Source organism: Panthera onca, chromosome D4, assembly GCF_046562875.1.
Source record: "Panthera onca isolate mPanOnc1 chromosome D4, mPanOnc1 haplotype 2, whole genome shotgun sequence".
Taxonomy (NCBI): domain Eukaryota; kingdom Metazoa; phylum Chordata; class Mammalia; order Carnivora; family Felidae; genus Panthera; species Panthera onca.
The window spans coordinates 59,726,850-59,745,832 of NC_138351.1; the positions used below are offsets into that span (position 1 = coordinate 59,726,850).

Consider the following 18,983-nt stretch of genomic DNA (forward strand, 5'->3'; position numbering starts at 1 on the left):
GAACTCAGCATCTCTCTTCATGTCCTAATCTCCCATGTTCCTGCTATTGTCTCAGCCACTCAGGCCAGAAATCTAGGCCTCAGGGCTTTGACTACTCCCTCCTAAAGCCCTCCTTCCTACCTCTTCAGACTGCCCTGTCCCCTCCTGTTTCTGAATCACAATTCTCCACTGCCTCTCATTGATCTTGCCTCTTGCCTAGTTCCCCTCCATTCCATTCTCCAGAAAGCTGACAGCATGAGCTCTTCACATACAGATCTGACCATAGTTTTCTGCTTAAAATCTGTCGGCGAGTTCCCATTGCCTCATGGCAAACTCCAATCTCTGTGGCAAGACCTCTGTGCCTCAGCTAGCTGACTCCCTTATCTCACAGCCTCCCCTCAACCTCTGGCCGTCTGAGTTACTTGCAACTCCCTAAATGCGTGCTGTCCTTTCTCACATCTGGGCCTTCACACACATACCTCCACGGTCTCATAGCCTCCCCTTGCCAACTCCTACTCCTCCTGGGAAGCTCAGCCTGGGCACTGCTTCTCCAAGAGACCTTTCCCTGAGGCTGGGCTCCTATGCCACCCATGGTACCTCCATCATAGCATCTCTCACACCGGACTTTAAAAAAATAAACAAAAAACATTTGTTGAGCACTTGCTATGTGCCAGACATACTACTAAGCACTTTATATATATGACCTTAGTTCATCCTTACTGCACCTTGGAGACAGGTAGTATCATTAGTCCAAAGGACACATAGCTAATAAGGGGCAGAGCCAGAATTTGACTCAGAAGCCATATCCCTGGTAAGTATACTAGGTGGGAGGGTGGGGGGAGACCCTCCTGGAGGGCTCAGACCAGATCCTATCATCGCGGTACCTGAGAGCAAAACTATCACCTATCCTTTTTATCTGACCATTATCTCTTATTTTCTATAGGCTGATATTGTGTTTTCCTGGTAACATCATCTAAAATCCTCTTTGGAAGTGGACTGGGCAAAATGCAATTAAATGCAATTGCTGCTAACTGTTCTAGAAGGCTGCAGAGATCTGCAAGACTCCCATGTGACACATGTGCAGTGCCCCTCAGCTTACTAGGTGCTTTGGCAATATTAAGGTACCGGATCCTCACAAACCCCAGTGAGAGAGGCAAGTCAGGGAAGCTTGTTTCCATTTTACAGAAGAGGACGGTAATGCTCATGGTGGATCAGAGGAGAGGCAAGATTCAAACTCAGGAGCTAGGCCATGCTTTTTTCCAAAAGGCCATGTCTTTCCTCTGAGAGGCTGTTCCTGTGCTCAGTGGCTTGCAGGATCTGTAGACTGTCCTGCGGCACCCTGAAGAGCCTGCAGGGTGATGACAGTATCAGGGGCAGGATGGACTTAGCATAAAGTCCAAATATCTCAAAGGGGCTTTTCAGGCCCTGGGCAAGGTGGCTTCTGCTCGTCTCCCCTGCCTCATTTCCAACCACTCTTCCCTCCCCAGAACACTGTTGAATTCAGCCCCACACCCAGGCCCCAGTGCAGAATGTTCTGGCTGCCTAGAATGCCCTCACTCTGTACCCCCTTTTCACCACATGCACACTATTTTCCTTGGCTGTCCACTACTCATCCTACAGCTTAGACACCTCTTCTGGGGAGCCTTCTCTGGTTTGGATCAAAGCCAGTAATCATATGTCCCTCAATTTTCTCTCATCCAGCTAAAGAGCCCTTGTTCCTTCTTCTAGGACTAGGGGGACATGGTTGAAAGCAGCATGACATAGCAAAAGGAGTTGGAAGACCTGGGTTCTAGTCTCAGTTCTGCCACTAACTTGCTGTGTGACCCTGAGTAAGTCACATTCCCCCTCTGGGCCCTGTTTCCTCTTCTGTAAAATGGGAACAATAGTTTCTGCTCTATCCAAACCAGATGATGGAACATAAGATAAGGGTGTGTTAGAAGCTTGTATAAAGATGCTTTAAAAAAAATAGCCTTCCTATGTATAGCCACAGGAGCCTATCTCATCAATCAAAATCATGTTCCTAGTGACCCAGGAAGGCCTCATGAATTTGCAGAGTGAGCCTTATGACAGCACCTTGCTGTTATGTATACACCGCACTGCATAAGTCAGGTTCCGGAAGATGTTTCCTTCCATCTTGGCTCGGCCATAGGAGCAAACGAAGACGCCTCCCTTTCCGTCCCGGAAGAGGCACTTGCGGATGAGGCAGCCCTGCACGGAGCTGGCCAGTGCCATGGCCTCCTTGTCCTTCTGCAGCTCCTGCTGCAGAGAGTTCAGCACTAGGCAACTGGGCAGCTGAATGGATGCTCCTGGAAGTGGTGGGCCTAGAAAGGAGCCCCCCAGTACAGGGCGTGGGCCTTGCACTTGGTAGGACAGTCTGTATGTGAGCTGGTCCTCGTCCTCATCCTCACCACTAGGACTCAGGCCTCCATCGCTGCTGTCTGGGGTCTGGGCCACCCTTTCCCCATCACTGCCCACCTCTGCCTCCTGTGAGCCAGCCTTGGAGCCTGGCTTTGGGGAGGTAGAAGCTGGGCTGGTAGGGCTTTGGCTGCCTTCAATGACAATGTCACAGGTCCTTGGGCTCCAAGCCTGGTCCCTGCTCTCCAGGTCCAGGGACATTAAAGAGTCAGAATCCTCTGTGGGTAGCACACTGGGGGAGGACTTGATAAGCCCTAGTAGATACTTGTAGGCCCAGTTCTTGTCTGCAGATGGGTGGCCCTCCACAGTCACAGAGTTGTTTTCACTGCCCACAAATTCACAGTTTTCCAGGACACACAGGGGCACATTGTGCAGGAAAACATGGGTGTTTTTGAAGGTGCAAAACTTCACTTGGCAGGTGCCTGGGCCATGGACCTGGATATGCCCATTCTCAAAGTTGCAGTTGTCAAATTGGACATGACCCGATGTTGTCTGAGGAATAAAAAAGAGAGAGTGGATAAAACAGGGATGAGAATTACTTTGTTAGGCAGTACTCTAACTGCTCTTTAAGGAGGGTGGAGCACGGAGAGGTCATTTGTCCTGCTGATCCTATCCTCCGCCCCCCAACCCCCCCGCCCAGGGCATGTGTCAGGCCCCCGGACAGGAAGCTGCACTGCATCAGAGCAGTGAAAATTTGGAGTTGCCTGCCTTTCCCTCCTTCTAATCCCAAAGGGAGGGGGATGAAAGTAGAAATGGATAATGGCAGGAAAAAGTTCACGCTGTGCAGCAGGGCTCTTCCTAAAGACCTCAAATATGAAGTAAATTCTCCCAATACTCAAGAAATGCTTAGTGAGAACATAAACTTTGAGGGGTAAGGATGGGGAAGAGGGAAGAAGCTGAATGCTCAGAAGGATGCTGTGTGAAATGGACCAATGGTAACCAGGAGAAGGAATGTCACTATAGAGATGATACGGAATAACAGGGACAGCTTTGAACTGAGAGAAACACAAGAACTGGTTGGGATTTGAGCATGAGTTTACTGTGACCACTGAAGGGCGAGGAATCCTAAAGTGGTATCTCGGTTATGTGAAGGAAGTGTGAGGTCACGAGGTGTTGTGCTAGGTCTCAACCCTTCAGCCCACTTTCCATTCACCATCTTCTCTCAGCCCTGCAGCACCCCACAGAGCATCAGCTTGGTGTCTGAACTTAGGACAGAACCAGGCAGAACCCTGAGGGCTAACAGAAGGACAGGCCAGGAGGGGCTAAGTCCTGCCTGGGCTGGGGCAGGCAGTACGGGATGCCCAGCCACAGGTACTGGGAAAGAATCCAGCCTGTCTGGCAACTGGAACATAGCAGGGAGTACAGCAAAGGACAGCAGGCTACGTCCCTAAAGAGGAGGATGAGGTATGCTGCCACAGCTGGGCAGCACTGAGCAGTGGTTAAGATGGGCTCTGGAGTCTGACTGCATGGGGCACTCCCATCTCTGCCTCTTTGTTACCTTGGATAGGACTTCACCTCTCTGAGGCTCAGTTTCTTTGTCTGCAATAGGGGGCTTACCAGCTAATGAAGCAAAAGGCGGAGAGCCAGATACAAAGTTGGCACCTAATAAAAATTAGCTATCATTACCTGGGGTCAGGGACACAAAGGACAGAGACTCTTCTCGGGGAGGGAAGTGCTGAACCCCACAGCACCACTCCCCTGAGCCCCTCAGCTCCCAGGCCTGACTGAGAAGCCCAGCCACTCTGTATTCCTGAAAAGTAACTGTTTCTGGATTTCATGCTAAATGCCACCAGATGGATTTGAACTGTAAAATGAGGGAATGTTCCATGATTCCACTGAGTGATCCAGACACATCCACCCCATGAACAGTTTCTACATTCTCTAGCAGTGACCACCCTTGAGAGCCTGGCCTGGACCTTACTTGCCTTAACCTCTGTAAATTCTTCCTTATGGCTAAGTTAATTTTTTCTAGCTGCAATTTAAGTCTATTTTCTTTTACTTGGTCCTCTCTGTAGATGAACACCAGCTCTCTGGAGATGCACAGCTGTTGTTAGGGTTCTCCTCAGAAGTCACTGAAAACTGCTGTGAAATCACTCTGGCCTTTGCATTTTTCAGGCAAGGTCATCCTAGCCCCTGTCCTGTTTTCAGTTAAAAGACAATCACCAGTGGAGCACTGATACATGCCAAGCATTAAGCCAGATGGTGGGCTGGGCTACAGAGAAGTGTTAAGGCCAGGCCCCCACCCTATGAGGGTCTGCAGCTGCACTTCTAAGGGGGAAGGAGAGGCTGAAACCAACATTTTACCCTCAGAGTAAATGGAAACATCGAAGGTCTGGAATCAAACTTTCTTCTGGGTCTACAGACCCACATAGGAATCGTTCATCAGTCCTTCTGAAACAACCTAGGCCTAAAAAGTAGGCTTTTAGGTTTCCAAGGAATCCAACACAATGTAACTTCAAAGGGGCTTACAATTTGAGTTCTGGATTTGAGTTCTAACTTCACTAATTATGCATCTGAGAAAGTTACTTAGCAGCATCTCTGAGCTTTTTAGTGCCCCTCATCTGCAAAATGGGGATCCCACATGTACTACCTACCACGAATGTTTGTTGTGGGGATCAAATGAAGTCACCGATGCAAAGTCACCTAGATTATCAATATAGGCTTTGGATCCTAGCTCTGTCTCTTACTATGTCACTTAATCTTGCTGAGCCTCAGTTTGCTCATCTATAAAACCGGATGACACTACACATCTTACTAATGGCTGTAAAGCATATGCCAGGCACACAGTCAGGGCACCATAAACGACTGGTAGTATAGCTATCATTACAAACTTGAGGGACAATTTGTTGTTACTGGTAGAATAGTGGCAACATAATTATAATTGATTAGGTACAAAGTTTACATATTACAATGTTTCTATGCAAGGTAAAGCTGTAAACCGCTCTGCCAGGACCTACCAACGTGTCAATACATACTTTGCTTTGAATACAGCCTGTGTGCTCTGTGTTACCAGAGGATATGTGTTGGGCTGGTATTTCCTGAGCCTCTCTCAAGTCACTCTTGGTGAAAGCCTGACCTTCCTTGATCCTCCTTCACAGGGTGGGGCTGACATGCTAAAGGTCATTGGTCTTGCATAGCCTCCCCTGGCTTTGCCTATCTCTGAGCATGAAGTGTTGTTCTCTGCTTCCTGAGACCATGTGGCATACTCCCAGACCTGGCTTTCCCACCTAGCTACTCCCCTGTGGTTCAAGTGCATCCAGTGGGGAAGAGGAGTACAAAGCAGTTCGGGTTCTGAGTCCTTGGCTTATTTTTTAATACAGTTTTGCCAGGAATAAAGCAGAATGTTGATTGTTACTGTGCCCATTTCTTAACTGGTGCAGAGGAGCGTGTTACAGGAATAACGACAAAACTCTTAATTCCAACAAAAAGGGGTTGCAAACCCACTAAAAAGAGGCCAAAGCCCAGGGTCAGGACTGGAGAGGCCACCTGGATATGGACACCCACCTTAAACATGAAAGGGGAGAACCAGGCCGGCATGAAGACAAGGTTGCACAGGCGTGTGGTGGAGCAGTGCTGATCAATGCTGGCTAGCAGGGCCACTTCACCCAACTTCCCGTGGCCTACGATCTCCACGGGTACCTTCAGGATGATTTCACCTTGCTCTTCATACACACCTGGGAATAGCACAATTCGGTCATACAGGCTAGCCATGGCCAAGGCACTGCCCAGGCTGTCAAACTCATGGCCTGGCCCAACACTCAGGGTACGGCGTTCCCTCCTCCGGCGAAATAGAGAAAAGCAGACAGAGGACTCCAAGTCCAGGGCATTCTTGGTCCATGTCTTAGAGGCAAGGTAATGTTGCTTGAAGGCCTCCCTCCAAGACTCAGGCTCCACATCGGGCTGGTTGGGCCAGTTTGGGTGGCGGCATTCGGTGCATCCCAGACACAGCTGCCGCCAGCGGGTGCTGTCGAGACTGAGGATCAGGTCATACCAGGCTCTGCACACCAGGCTGCAACGGCCCAGGTCGGGAAGGTGCAGATAGGCTAAGATCATGCGCCACAGCTCCAAGGGGAGACCGCCGGCCTCCATGGTCACCTGGGAGCAAACACAAAACCAAAGAGGTTTTTGTTGACCCCTCTTACAGTTCTTCTTCTTAAAATATTCCCTGCCTTCTCGTGACCCCAAGGGTGTGCAAGAGAACAGGGCCCAGCCAATCATAGAGCTCCATCCCCTCAATCAGAATCCTCCTCTGCGATTGTTCCACCTGGAATCAACAGGCAAGACTCTCTTTTCTCTTGGTCAGAAACTGTAAGGATATAACCCCCAAACTGCTGTTCAGCCATATTCCCCACTTGTGGAAAGAACCTTGTGGGTACCAGAGCCAGGCAGAGATGAGGAGATGAAAGATGAAAATTGAGAAAGAAAGAAAAAAAGCGATCACACGTATATGTGTCCTGGAGGTACTGACTCCAGACTCCTGAAGCTGCTCTGGCATATGCAGTTCTTTCCTCACTTCCAGGAGGTACCTCAATGGCCTTCTAATAAATTCCCTTTTTTGCTCAAGTTAGCTTGATTTGGGTTTCTATGACTTGTAGCAAGGTTTTGGACTAATACAGAGGGAACCCACCTTTCACTGTTCCAGTCCTAGAGCTCTGGACTTCCCAGACTCCCAGGGAAGGGACCTCTATTTCTTCACAGCAAGAGGAATGAGAACTGAGGCAGTGAGTGTCTGTCTGTCTGCCTCTCTTCATTACCAGATCACATAATTACACTGTACTCCCATGTGAGGCAGCCTCAGGAAAGACTGATGCTGGGTCAGGCTGTGAGTTTTGGTCCTGGCTCTGTGGCTGGTTACTGATGCAACCCTGTGTCCTAAACACCTACCATGCTGGCTGCCCAGCCATCTGCGCCCTTGCTTTCTGCCCCAACAACAATTTACCCCACATGTTTAGAGATGCAGAGCTCCCTGGTAGCTCTGTCTGTGTAACACTACTCCCCAGGCCCTTAGCAGCATATAGTTGGGATGCTGGATGGCTCCAACTGGACCACTGAAGTCTCCACTGGAATAGGATTTGCAATTCTAGAATCAGGTTGACTTCTTTCCTGAATGGAGAAGAATGAAAGGCTTCTTTCCTGAGCCATAAACTCAGGAAGAGTTGCTAATGACCATTTTCTTTGCGGATGGGGGGGGGGGGGGGAAGGGCAGAAGAAGCTAGTCTATATTGAGAGAAGAACGAATTGGAGACAAAGAAATGAGCAGAGAAAAGGGCAGAAACCATGCCAGTTCCTCTATGGCACTCCAGGTCACGGCTCCAGCCTATGCTTAAGGCTCAGCTTTATCCTTGCCTTTTGAATTCCATCAGCTAGCTCTGTGCTCTTGTGATAAATTCTCCTTTTTGGTTAAGTTGGCTTCATTGAATTTCTGTCATTTATACCTAGCTAAAGCCCTCTCATTTATGAGTGTCAATTTCCCTACCTAAAAAAACAAGAGGACTGTGTTAGATGACCTAGAGCAACTTCCAAGTCTGAAACCCTATAAAGGCTCTAGACAACTAGAAACTCAAACTGGAAATAGGGCAGACTTCACAGCCAACTGTAATCCAGTTGTTAACCTCTTCAGGGCCTTGGTTTTCCTCCCCATTTTATGAAAACGATGATCATACCTGTCACCTATCTAGGCCCAGGAAGGCTAGAAGCACAAATGTGTGATTATGTCTGCAAGATCTCTGAGCGTCATCATGACAGGTGTGACTTTACCTTTACAGATTGGAATGAGGGTCTGGGTAGGTAGGTTTTTCTATAATGATCACCCAGTGACACTTTACTAAGTCCTCAGCAGCAATGGAGAAAAGCTGGGCTCTGGACTGGTAAGCATTACAGAGCAAAGACTGGGCTCTTGATAGCTGTCACTCTCAAATGAACACTGCTTTATTCACAGTGTGAATGGGTCTCTGTGACACCCATGTCCTGTTCCTCACTTCCTTCTTTAGCCATACCTCTTAGGCTTTTTAAGAGAAAAGTGTTTTTTTTTTTTTTTTTTTTTTTTATTCATTTCAAGAGAGCAAGAGTGAGAGAGAGAGAGAGAGAACTAGAGGGGGAGGGGTAGAGAGAGAAAGGACAGAGAATCTGAAGCAGGCTCCAAGCTGACAGCAGAGAGCCCAATGTGGGGCTTGACTCATGAACCATGAGCTCATGACCTGAGCCGAAGCCAAATGCTTTAAGCTAAGACTGAGCCACCCAGGCACCCCCAGAAAATTGTTCTTCCCTCCTTCTCTAACTATTGTAAGAAAGTAAGTATAGCTAGGTGATCATATCCCTTGGCTTCAACTACAAAATCTGAATCTCTAGCCCCAATAGTCTCTCTCAGGCCTTCCATACATGGGTACCCAATTGCCTGTTGAGCATTTCTATCTGTATGTTCCACAGATACTAAAAATTCAGCATTGTATCCAAACCAGAACCTCACCTTCCATTCTGGCCATGACAAAATAACTGGAACTAAATTCTCCCTCCTGCCATGAAAAACTATAAAGTTGCTCTGGGGGCACCTGGGTGGCTCAGTTGATTAAACACCTGACTCTTGAATTTGGCTCAGGTCATGATCTCAAAGTCATGAGATCAAGCCCTGTGTCAGGCTCCATGCTGAGTGTGGAGACTGCTTGGGATTCTCTCTCTCCTTCTCCCCCTCCCCCCAACTCTCTCTCCCAAAATAAACAAACTTAAAAAAAAAACCTATAAAGTTGCTCTGAATATATGGTTTCAGGCACTGAACAGCAAGCTGTGCAGGGCTGTATTCTTGGAGAGAAGGGAAACACAGGAGGGGAGCGTGTGACTGTTCTAGCTTTCACTCAGGGCATCTTCTCATAGTGGGGTAGAGAGACGATACCCAAGCAGAGTGGCAGTCTCACTGAGCAGGAAGATCTGAGTTCTGTGATGCTTGAGTGCCTGGAATCTGTGAGGCAGGGTGAGGTGGGTGGGCAGTTTCTTGGCTCAAGGCTGGACTGCACGAGCACAGGGCAAGTCTTCATGGGACCTAGTAGAGATCACCTACTACAGGGTAAATGGGGGTACTAGAGATCATACAGAGCTGGGAGCCAATGGAAGTCCAGTCCAGAATATGGAGTCTCACACCGAGACTCAGAAAGTATATACCACAGGGACATATTCAAATTGGAAGAATAAAAGCAAGCCTGATAGGATCAAAGCGTTCTGCCAGTAACTGAACTGTTAGAATACAATTTAACACTCAACAAAAACAAAAAGACAACATAATCTAGACTCCCTCAACACGTCAGCCACAAGACAGTGTGGTATGGGCATGAGGAAAATAGAGTTCAGAACAAATATGTGTACTGAGCAACTAACTTTTGACAAAATATCAATGCAATTCAATGGATAAACAAAAGTCTTCATCAAATGGTGTTGGGAAACTTGACCTGCATATGAAAAATAGAACTTTTGACCCATACCATATACAAAAATTTAAGATTGATTTTAGACCTCAGCACAAAAAACAAATCTATAAAGCTTCGAGAAGAAAACATAAGAAAATATGCAACCTTGGGATAGGCAAAGATTTCTGAGAGCACAAAAGGTACTAATCATAAAAAGACAAAAATCAATAAATTAAAATTTATCTCAAAATTAAAATTTTCTGCTCATCAAAAGGCATTATTAAGAAAATGAAAAGACTGAGGCACCAGGGTGGCTCAGTCAGTTGAGTGTCCAACTAAGGTTGTGATCTCTCAGTTCATGGGATCAAGCCCAGTGTCAGGCTCTGCACTGTCAGTGCAGAGAATCCCAGTGCTTGGGATTCTCTCTCTCTGCACCGCCCTCCCCCATCCGTGAACATGCACACATTCTCTCTCTCTCAAAAAAAAAAAAAAAAAAAAAAATTAAGAAATGAAAAAAAATGAAAAGATAAATGAAAGAACAGGAGAGAATATTTGCAGTGCATGTATAGGACAAAGGGCTTGTATCCAGAAAAGATCAAGAAATCCTACAGCTCAACAACAACACCAACAACAATCCAACAAAAAACAGGCAAAGATTTGAACAGAAACTTCACAAAAGAAAAACTAATGGCCAAAAAGTTCAAGAAGAGCTGTTCAACATCATTAGTATTCATTACTTGATATATATTAAAACTATAATGACAGAGATGTGTGTGTTACACTCACTACAATGGCTGAAACTGAAAACCCTAAAGGCATCAAAGCACCAAGATGTGAAGCAACTAGAACTCTCACACATTGTGGTAGGAGCATAAAATACTATAATCACTTTAGAAAGCTAGTAGTCTCTTCTGTCATTAAACATACACCTATGCTATGACCTAGATATTTACTGGAGATAAATGAAAATGTACACCTATGAAAAGACTTATATCAGAATGTTTACAGAGGCTTTATTCATAATAGTAAAATAACCAAACAAAAAACTGGAAAACAACCCAAATGACCATCACCAGAAGAGTAGATAAACAAATTGTGGTGTATTCATGCAACGCAATACTATTTAGCAGGTAAGGAGATGAATTACTGACATATACAATAGACAGGTGAGCCACAAAAATATGTTAAGCAAAAGAAACCAGTCACAAAAGACAACGTATTGTATGATTCCACACAGGTAAAGTTCAAAAACAGCCAAAATAATCTATAGTGATAAAAATCAGAACAGTGCTTGGGGTGCCTGGGTGGCTCAGTTGGTTGACCGGCTGCCTCTTGATCGCCTCAGGTCATAATCTCACGGTTCATGAGACTGAGCACTGCCTCAGGCTCTGCATTGACAGAGTGGAGCCTGCTTGGGATTCTCTCCCTCCCCACCCCCCCCCCCCCCCTACAAAATAAAAATAAACTTTAAAAAAAAATCAGAACAGTGCTTGAAGGGGTCACAAAGAAACTTCAGGAGTGAAGGAAATATTTACATCTTCACTGGTACGTGAGTCACATGGGTGCAGACATCTGAAAAAACTCACTGCATTGTATGCTTCTGTTTTGTGCATTTTATTGTATGCAAACTATCTCAATTTAAAAAATAGTATAGATTATCATCTCTCCACCCCTGTTCTACCACCTTTATTCCATGTCCCAATTAATGGCACCATCATCTTCCACTGCTCCTGTTGGTAACTGATTTCTTTTCTCTACTTCTGTCCCAGATAGTCTCTCGAGTCTGGTATTTCCACCTCCTTTAGCACTCTCAAATCAGTCCTTTCCTCTCTCCACTTTCTGTCACCATGCTGTTTCTGGCTTCACCATCTTTAGTTTGGATTACTACAGGTGATTCTCAACTGGTCTCCCTGGAACCAGCCCTGCCTCCTCCATTCAATCCACTTCACATTATTCAGCCACCAATGGAATCTTTTTAAAATATAAACCTGGTCATGCCACTTGTCAGCTTAGAATTCCTCAATGGCTCCCCATGGCTTCCAGAATAAAACCTAGTACAGATGACAGGTCATGAGCTTATCTATTTCTCAAGCCTCACCACTGACATTTGTCCCATCTATGCTACTCTCCCAACACAACCTTGTTCAGAGGGCCTTTCTTCATCCTCTCTCCTCAAACATTTAGTGGCTCCTCTGGCACCCCACAGCCATCTGAGAACTGTTCTATCACAGCCTTTTTAAAGTGTAAATCAAGGGGTGCCTGCATGGTTCACTTGGTTAAGCTTCTGACTCTTGGTTTCCTCTCAGGTCATGATCTCATGGTTTGTGAGTATGGTCCCTGCATTGACAGCATGGAGCTGCTTAGGAATCAATCAATCAATCAATCTCTCTCTCTCTCTCTCTCTCTCTCTCTCTCTCTCTCTCTCTCCTTCCCTCCCTCCCTCCCCTTTACTTCTTGTGCAAGTGTGCTCTCTCTCAAAATAAATAAACTTAAAAAAAAAGTGTAAATCAAAATGGATTACACAGAGCAAATGTAGAGTTTAGTGAATTGTTTTACAAGGCAAACATCCTACTAACCTATATCAAAAAACAGAATTTTGGGGAGCCTGGCCCACTCAGTAAGTGGAGCATGTGACTCTTGCTCTCAGGGCTGTGAATTCAAGATTACTTAAAAAAAATGTTAAAAACAAACCAGAATTTTGTCAGCCACTCTAGAAGCCTCCCCATGTGCCCCATTGCGATCCTCCCCACAAAGATACACATATTCTTGATTCTGTAGTAATCACTTCCTTAGGTCTTTGTGCTTTTACCACCTAAGTATGTCTCCTTAGATACTAGAATCTGTTTTGTCCTCAGGTTTTTAGGTTGATGTGTGTTTGATTCTCGTTCCACCCACAGGTTCTCCATCCATCCTCCTGCCCCCCCCCCCTTTTTTTTTACAAGTTGCCTGTCGAAGAACCTCAACCATCTGACCAGTTTCTCGGTCTGAATTTTGCTGACTATATGCTTTCTCAAGAGTTCAATTTGTTACCCTGTCGTCTGGATTTCCTGCATATTGGCAGCTGGATCCAGAGGCTTCAGCAGGCTCAGGTTTGATCTCTTTAGCAAGGCTACCAGTGGCATTGTGTCTTTTTATCATAAAGTATCCACAATCCTGGCTGTCTCTTTTTTGATGTTCATATTCACCAATGCCCAATGCTTAGATACATAAATTTATTGGAGGTAACAAAATGGTGATGCTCTACTAACTGTATCACTGGGTTCATTTCTTTGCTGAAGTAATTGCATTAGGAGATGCTGCTCCGCATCTAACATTTGGTTATCCAATTTTACTGTACACTTAGGAAAGGCCTCTTCCCTTTTATTTTCCAGGTTGCAAGACAAAGAACTAGTTCCCTGTTATTCTTTGAAGGTAACTAGCGTGTGTGTGTGTGTGTGTGTGTGTGTGTGCGTGTGTGTGTGCGTGTGTGTAAACCATTAGTACGAACTCATGGCTTTAAACCTATTTTAAAGGGTTCAAGTCTGAAATTACTATTCTTACTGAAGCTCAAATTGAGCCATCTTTGGCCTCAATTTGGTTCCTCAGTCATTTTTGATACAACTTCAGTCATCTTTGATAGCTTCCTTGCTATGTGGTGTCAAGATGTCCCTGACTCATTTTTTACATTTACTGCCCAGACATGGTATCAGACATTTCTCTAAGAATTTGTGCTTTTTAATGTTTATTTATTTTGAGGGAGAGAGAGCACAGGTGGGGCAGGGGTAGAGAGAGAGAGAGAGAATCCCTCTATGCTCTCAGCGCAGAGCCTGCCATGGGATTCGATCCCATGAACCTGAGCCGAAATCAAGAGTTGGACGCTTAACCGACCGAGCCACCCGGGGTGCCCCGAATTTTTTTTTGAAGTTTTATTGAGATAATTGTAGATAATTGTAGGTCCACATGCACTTGTAAGAAATAAGAGACAGCTCTTGCATACATTCCTAGTTTCCCTCAGTGGTAACATTGTGCAAGACTATGATCACAGCCAGCATAGTGACACTGGCACAATCTACCACCTTAATCAGATCTCCCGTTTCACTTGTACTCATTTTTGTGTGTCTGTATTACGTTCTATGCAATCTTACCACCTGTGTAGGTTCCTGTATCCACTCCCACAGTCAAGACACCGAAAAATTCTGACACAAGATCCCTCGTGTTACTCTTTTATGATCACACCTACCACCCTGCTGACTCCTCTTCCCTGTTCTTAATCCCTGACAACCATTCATCTGTCTTCCATTTCTAAAACTGTGTCACTTCAAAGATATGTGTAAATGGAATTATACAATACCTAATCTCTTGGGATTGGCTTTTTTGCACTCTGCATAATTCCCTGGAGATTCATTCAAGTTGTGTGCATCAGTACTTTGTTCCTCTGTAAAGCTGAGGAACATTTCACGGTGTGGATGTGCCACAGTGCACATCTGCAGAATCTTGACAAGTGCATTCACGCATATAATCTCAAACCGTATCAAAAATAGAATATTCCCTCACGACTCTTCTGTCAATTCCTACCCCAAATCCCAAGAGGCAACCATTGTTGTGACTTTTCTACTATAGATTAGTTTTGTCTGTTCTAGAATTTCATATAAATGGAAACACGCCATATGTATTCTTTTGTGTTAAGACTTCTTTTGCTTAGTATAACATTTTTGATACTTATTCATTTTGTTGCATGTATTAGTAGCTCGTCCCTTTTTATTGCTCAGTAGTTATTTCATTGTACATTAATATATCACAGTTTTAAAAAATCAGTTCTCCTATAGATGGAAAACTGAACTGTTTCCAATTTGGGGCGATTATGAATAATGCTGTTAGTATTCTTAGGCAAGTGCTTTGTGGACATGTTTTAATTTCTCTTGAGTAAATACCTACAAATGGAATTGCTGGGTCTTTTTTCCAAAGAAGTTGCACATTTTACACTCTCACCGAGAATGTGTAAGAAATACTGTTGCTTTACAACTTCACTACCATTTATGGTTGTTGGTCTAATTCTATCATTCCGGGAGGATGTAATGGCATCTCATTTTGGTTTTAATTCTCACTTCCCTCATGACTAATGATGTTGAGCACATTGTCATGTACTTACTGCCATTCATAAATCTCCTTTTAGAAGTGTGTTAACATTTATTTTTTTCTAGTTGGCATTTTTTTTTTTTTATTATTCAATTATAGGACTTTTTAATATAATCTTTGGCAGACAGATTTCTGTGAATATTTTCTCCAGGTCTGTAGCTTATCTTTTCATTTTCTTAATGGTGTCATTTGATGAGAAGTTTTAAATTTTGATGAAGTCTAATTCACCTTTTTAATTTTATTTTTTAATTATTTGAGAGAGAGAAAGACAGAATGTGAGCATGAGTTGGGGAGGGGGCAGAGGGAGAGAGAGACAATCCTAAGCAGGCTCCACCCCCAGTGCAGAGCTTGATGTGGGGCTCAATCCCACGACCCTGGGATCATGACCTGAGCTGAAACCAAGAGTTGGATGCTCAACCAACTGAGCCACCCAGGCACTCCTCACCTTTTTAAAATGATTCCTTTTAACTGAGAAGCCTTTGCTAACTCCCATGTCATGAAGATATTTCCCCATATTCTAAAAGTTTTGTGGTTTTAATTTTTACATTTTGATCTATGATCCAGCATGAATTAATTTTTGCTATGGTACAAGGTAGTGATTGAAATTAATTTTTTATGTGAGTATTCAGTTATTCCAACACCATTTGCTGAAAAGAACCTCCTCTCCCCAGTCGGTTTGTTTTGGTGCCTTTGTCAAAAATCAAATGACAACAGTGTGGGTCTATTTCTGGGTGATTTATTGTTTCATGGATCTATTTGTTAACCCTTATGACAGCACCACACTAGCACTATGCTTCTGACACTTTTCCTTTTATGAAATGTGCTTCTGGTGTCAAGTCTAAGAACACTTCACCTAGCTCTGAATCCTGAAGACTTTCTCCTGTGCTTTTCCTAAGTGTTTTATAATATTAGTTTTTACATTTAGGTCTGTGATCCATTTTGATTTAATTTTCGATTAAAGTGTAAGGCTTAGGTTGAAGGTTTGGGTTTTTTGTTTTTTTTGTTGTTGTTGTTGTTTTTTGGCCTATGGTTGTCCAACTGTTCCAGCACTGTTTGTGGAAAAGACTATCCTTTCTCCATTGAATTGCTTTTGCACTTTTGACAAAAATCAGTTGAGTTTATTTCTGTCCTGGTATCTTTATTTTTTTAATATTTTTAAAATGTTTATTTATTTTTGAGAGAGAGTGAGACAGAGAGACAGAGAGGAGGGGCAATGAGAGGGAGACACAGAATCTGAAGCAGGCTTCAGGCTGTGAGCTGTCAGCACAGAGCCTGACACGGGCTCAAACCCATGAACTGCGATGCGAGATCATGATCAGATGCTTAACCAACTGAGTCACCCAGGTACCCGTATCCTGGTATCTTTAAATGGAAGCACTATTTCAAGACCACAACCAGGGTATTAATGATGTTTACTTCCACCCTGTTTCTAAGACCTCTCAGTAGACTTCTATTTCCTCTATTAGATTGAGGGGTTCTTTGGGGGATAGGGACTGGATACTTTGACCTCAGAAGGCTCAATACCTGGTCTGACCCCCTTTTCTACTCCAACTATTCAGGGCAACAGAACAGACAAGAAAATCATTCTAAGCAACAGGATACCTAGTTTAGGATACTAGACAGGATATTAGACAGGATACTCTAAAACCAGGTCCACTCTCCCCAGATACGACGAGACTGAGACTGGTTTTTCCCAGGTTCTGGGTTCTTACAGGAAATGATGACAATAAGTAAACCAGAGGAGATAACTACATGATTTATTATTACCCATAACTGACTTGACCAGAGTCAATGGGAAAAGAAACAGGTCAGCAGAACTTTTGGTAAGATTAAGTTAACCCTTCTATGTATATTTAACTCTCACAGAACTCCTTCTTTCCCTCACGACTTCCTATCTTTGCACTCCACATCCCTCTCAAACTTCTTCCCAGACCTTAGGTGGCTCTGCCTCTAATTACTCATTTCCCAATTTGAATGTTGCTCTTCTCATTATGATGTCATTTGCCTGAAGAAGGAGCTCTGATGCCAGGGCCACTCTGAGTGGGTTAGATGTAGTTCAGTCTCAATTAGCCCCTCTCTTCCAACTGTTTTTGGCTCACTTCACTCATAAGATAACAACAATAGAGGTGTCTGGGTGGTTTAGTTGGTTAAACGTCCCATTTTGGCTCAGGCATGATCTCATGGTTCATGGGTTCAAGCCCTGTGTCGGGCTCTGTGCTGACAGCTGAGAGCCTGGAGCCTGCTTCCCATTCTGTGTCTCCCTCTCTCTCGGCCCCTCCTCCATTCATGCTCTCTGTCTCAGAAATAAATAAACATTAAAAAAAAAAAAAAAGATAACAACAACAAAATTACTTTGCTGTTTTTCCATTAGGTCTTGCTGACCTGTACAGGGTTCTCTGAATTCAGTGACTTCATCTATCACATTGCTTCTAGCTGGTCTTGACCCTTCACACAGTCCCTTTCTTGTGACTAGCTCAGATACAGCCTCCTTCTCTCAAATACTAGATGCCCCTCTAATCGTCTGTGTCCCATATGGTTTACATTTATCTTTTTCAATTTTTTAGCTCCCTATTAAAAGGAGCTCATTTATAATACTTTTTAAGCTGTCTTTGCTTCGCCTGTTTTTTATTATTTTGCACTTCGATGTAAAATCATCAGAAGAACACTATTATCCTCATTTTAACAAGTTCCTATATGAAAGCATGTAAATTATCAACCACCCAAGCATTTCTTCCCAAAGGGTTATCTTCTTTTTTTAAAGTTTATCTATTTTGAGAGGAGGGGGGGTGCAGAGAGACGGAGAGAGAGAATCCCAAGCAGGTTCCGCACTGTCGGAGCAGAGTCCAATACAGGGCTCGAACTCACAAACCATGAGATCATGACCTGAGCAGAAAACCAAGAGTTTTGCCTTGTGGTGCACAGGAGAGAGGGGCACGAAAGAGAAAGAGAATCCTGCACCATCAGCGTGGAGCCCAGTGTAGGCTAGATCTCACGAACCATGATATCATGACCTGAGTTGAAATGAAGAGTCCAACACTCAACCAACTGAGCCACCCAGGCGCCCCTTGAAGGAGTATCTTTTGATCATTAAGAGCTTTGACTTATCTCTTATGCCCCTTGTTCTTTGTCTCTACCTCCCACTTCCCAAGTTATTAGCTTCTCTGATTAGAACTGTATGGCGTTCTTCCTGGAAGCACCATACACTGTGTACTTTCTGACATGCCTTATCCATGATGTTCTTTCCTTCCACTAGGGACAACTCTGATAGCTGTTTGAGAGTGGATCAGCTAACCTTAAGGGACCTAACCTGTATAGCCTTCCAGGTGAGAGACTCCCATATGGCCTTTTGTACCTAACCTGTATAGCCTTCCAGGTGAGAGACTCCCATATGGCCTTTTGTAGGTCTGCCCGGTCGGGCCTCCTCTGGGACCTATTGCTAATGGTCACTATACCCAAATTACAACTACTCACCCTGATAACCACATCTTACCTCACTGCTGACTTGAACCTTGTTCATTATATAACAGCCAACCTACCGTATGTATGCCCCATGTGACATCTCACAGCACCCAGCACTGTCAACTTCTATCCCAGATGAGTTTTCCCAGTTACCATAGCAGTCCATCAATAAGCAATACACTGGGTCACCACAACTGCATTATAGAGACTACAGCAAGAACCAAACATACTATCGAATACCTGCACAAACTACATGCTTAATAATAGTGTTTTTAAGTAAACGAATAAGCAGAGGTCAATTTCCATCATGCCCCCACCCCAATTTTTAGTTAATTTATTTTTGTAAACTTATGTAAATTTACTATGTAAACCCAGTTTCAAGGACCTTCCCTCTCCATTCAAGTTTCCTGTATCCATACAGAAACTCCTGTATAGAAATTCTTAAAGTTCCACGGTGAATAAAAAAAATTAAATAATAAAAATCCCTTTTATTCCTTGGTTCCTTTGTTTTGTCAATATAGCCCTTATGGAGTGTGGGGGATACTGGGATGAGAAAAAAGTGATAGAAAATGGACAACCTAGGATAGAAAGAATTGGAGTACTGCAGCTTACAGAGCTCAA

The 18,983-nt window shown here is 44.2% G+C and overlaps 1 protein-coding gene across 2 annotated transcripts in view; it reads right to left on the reverse strand.

The window, feature by feature from the left end:
* The window catches only part of FBXO10 (F-box protein 10), a 53,036-nt gene that overhangs the window by 18,793 nt on the left and 15,260 nt on the right, over window positions 1-18,983 (reverse strand). For both annotated transcript variants that reach the window (XM_060609294.3, XM_078436673.2), the window contains exons 2-3: window positions 5,899-6,489; window positions 2,053-2,886 (exon numbers count right to left, since the gene is read on the reverse strand). In XM_060609294.3, the coding sequence (XP_060465277.3) occupies window positions 2,053-2,886; window positions 5,899-6,483 (1,419 nt within the window). In that variant the 5' untranslated portion in view covers window positions 6,484-6,489. The remainder of the gene's footprint in view (window positions 1-2,052; window positions 2,887-5,898; window positions 6,490-18,983) is intronic.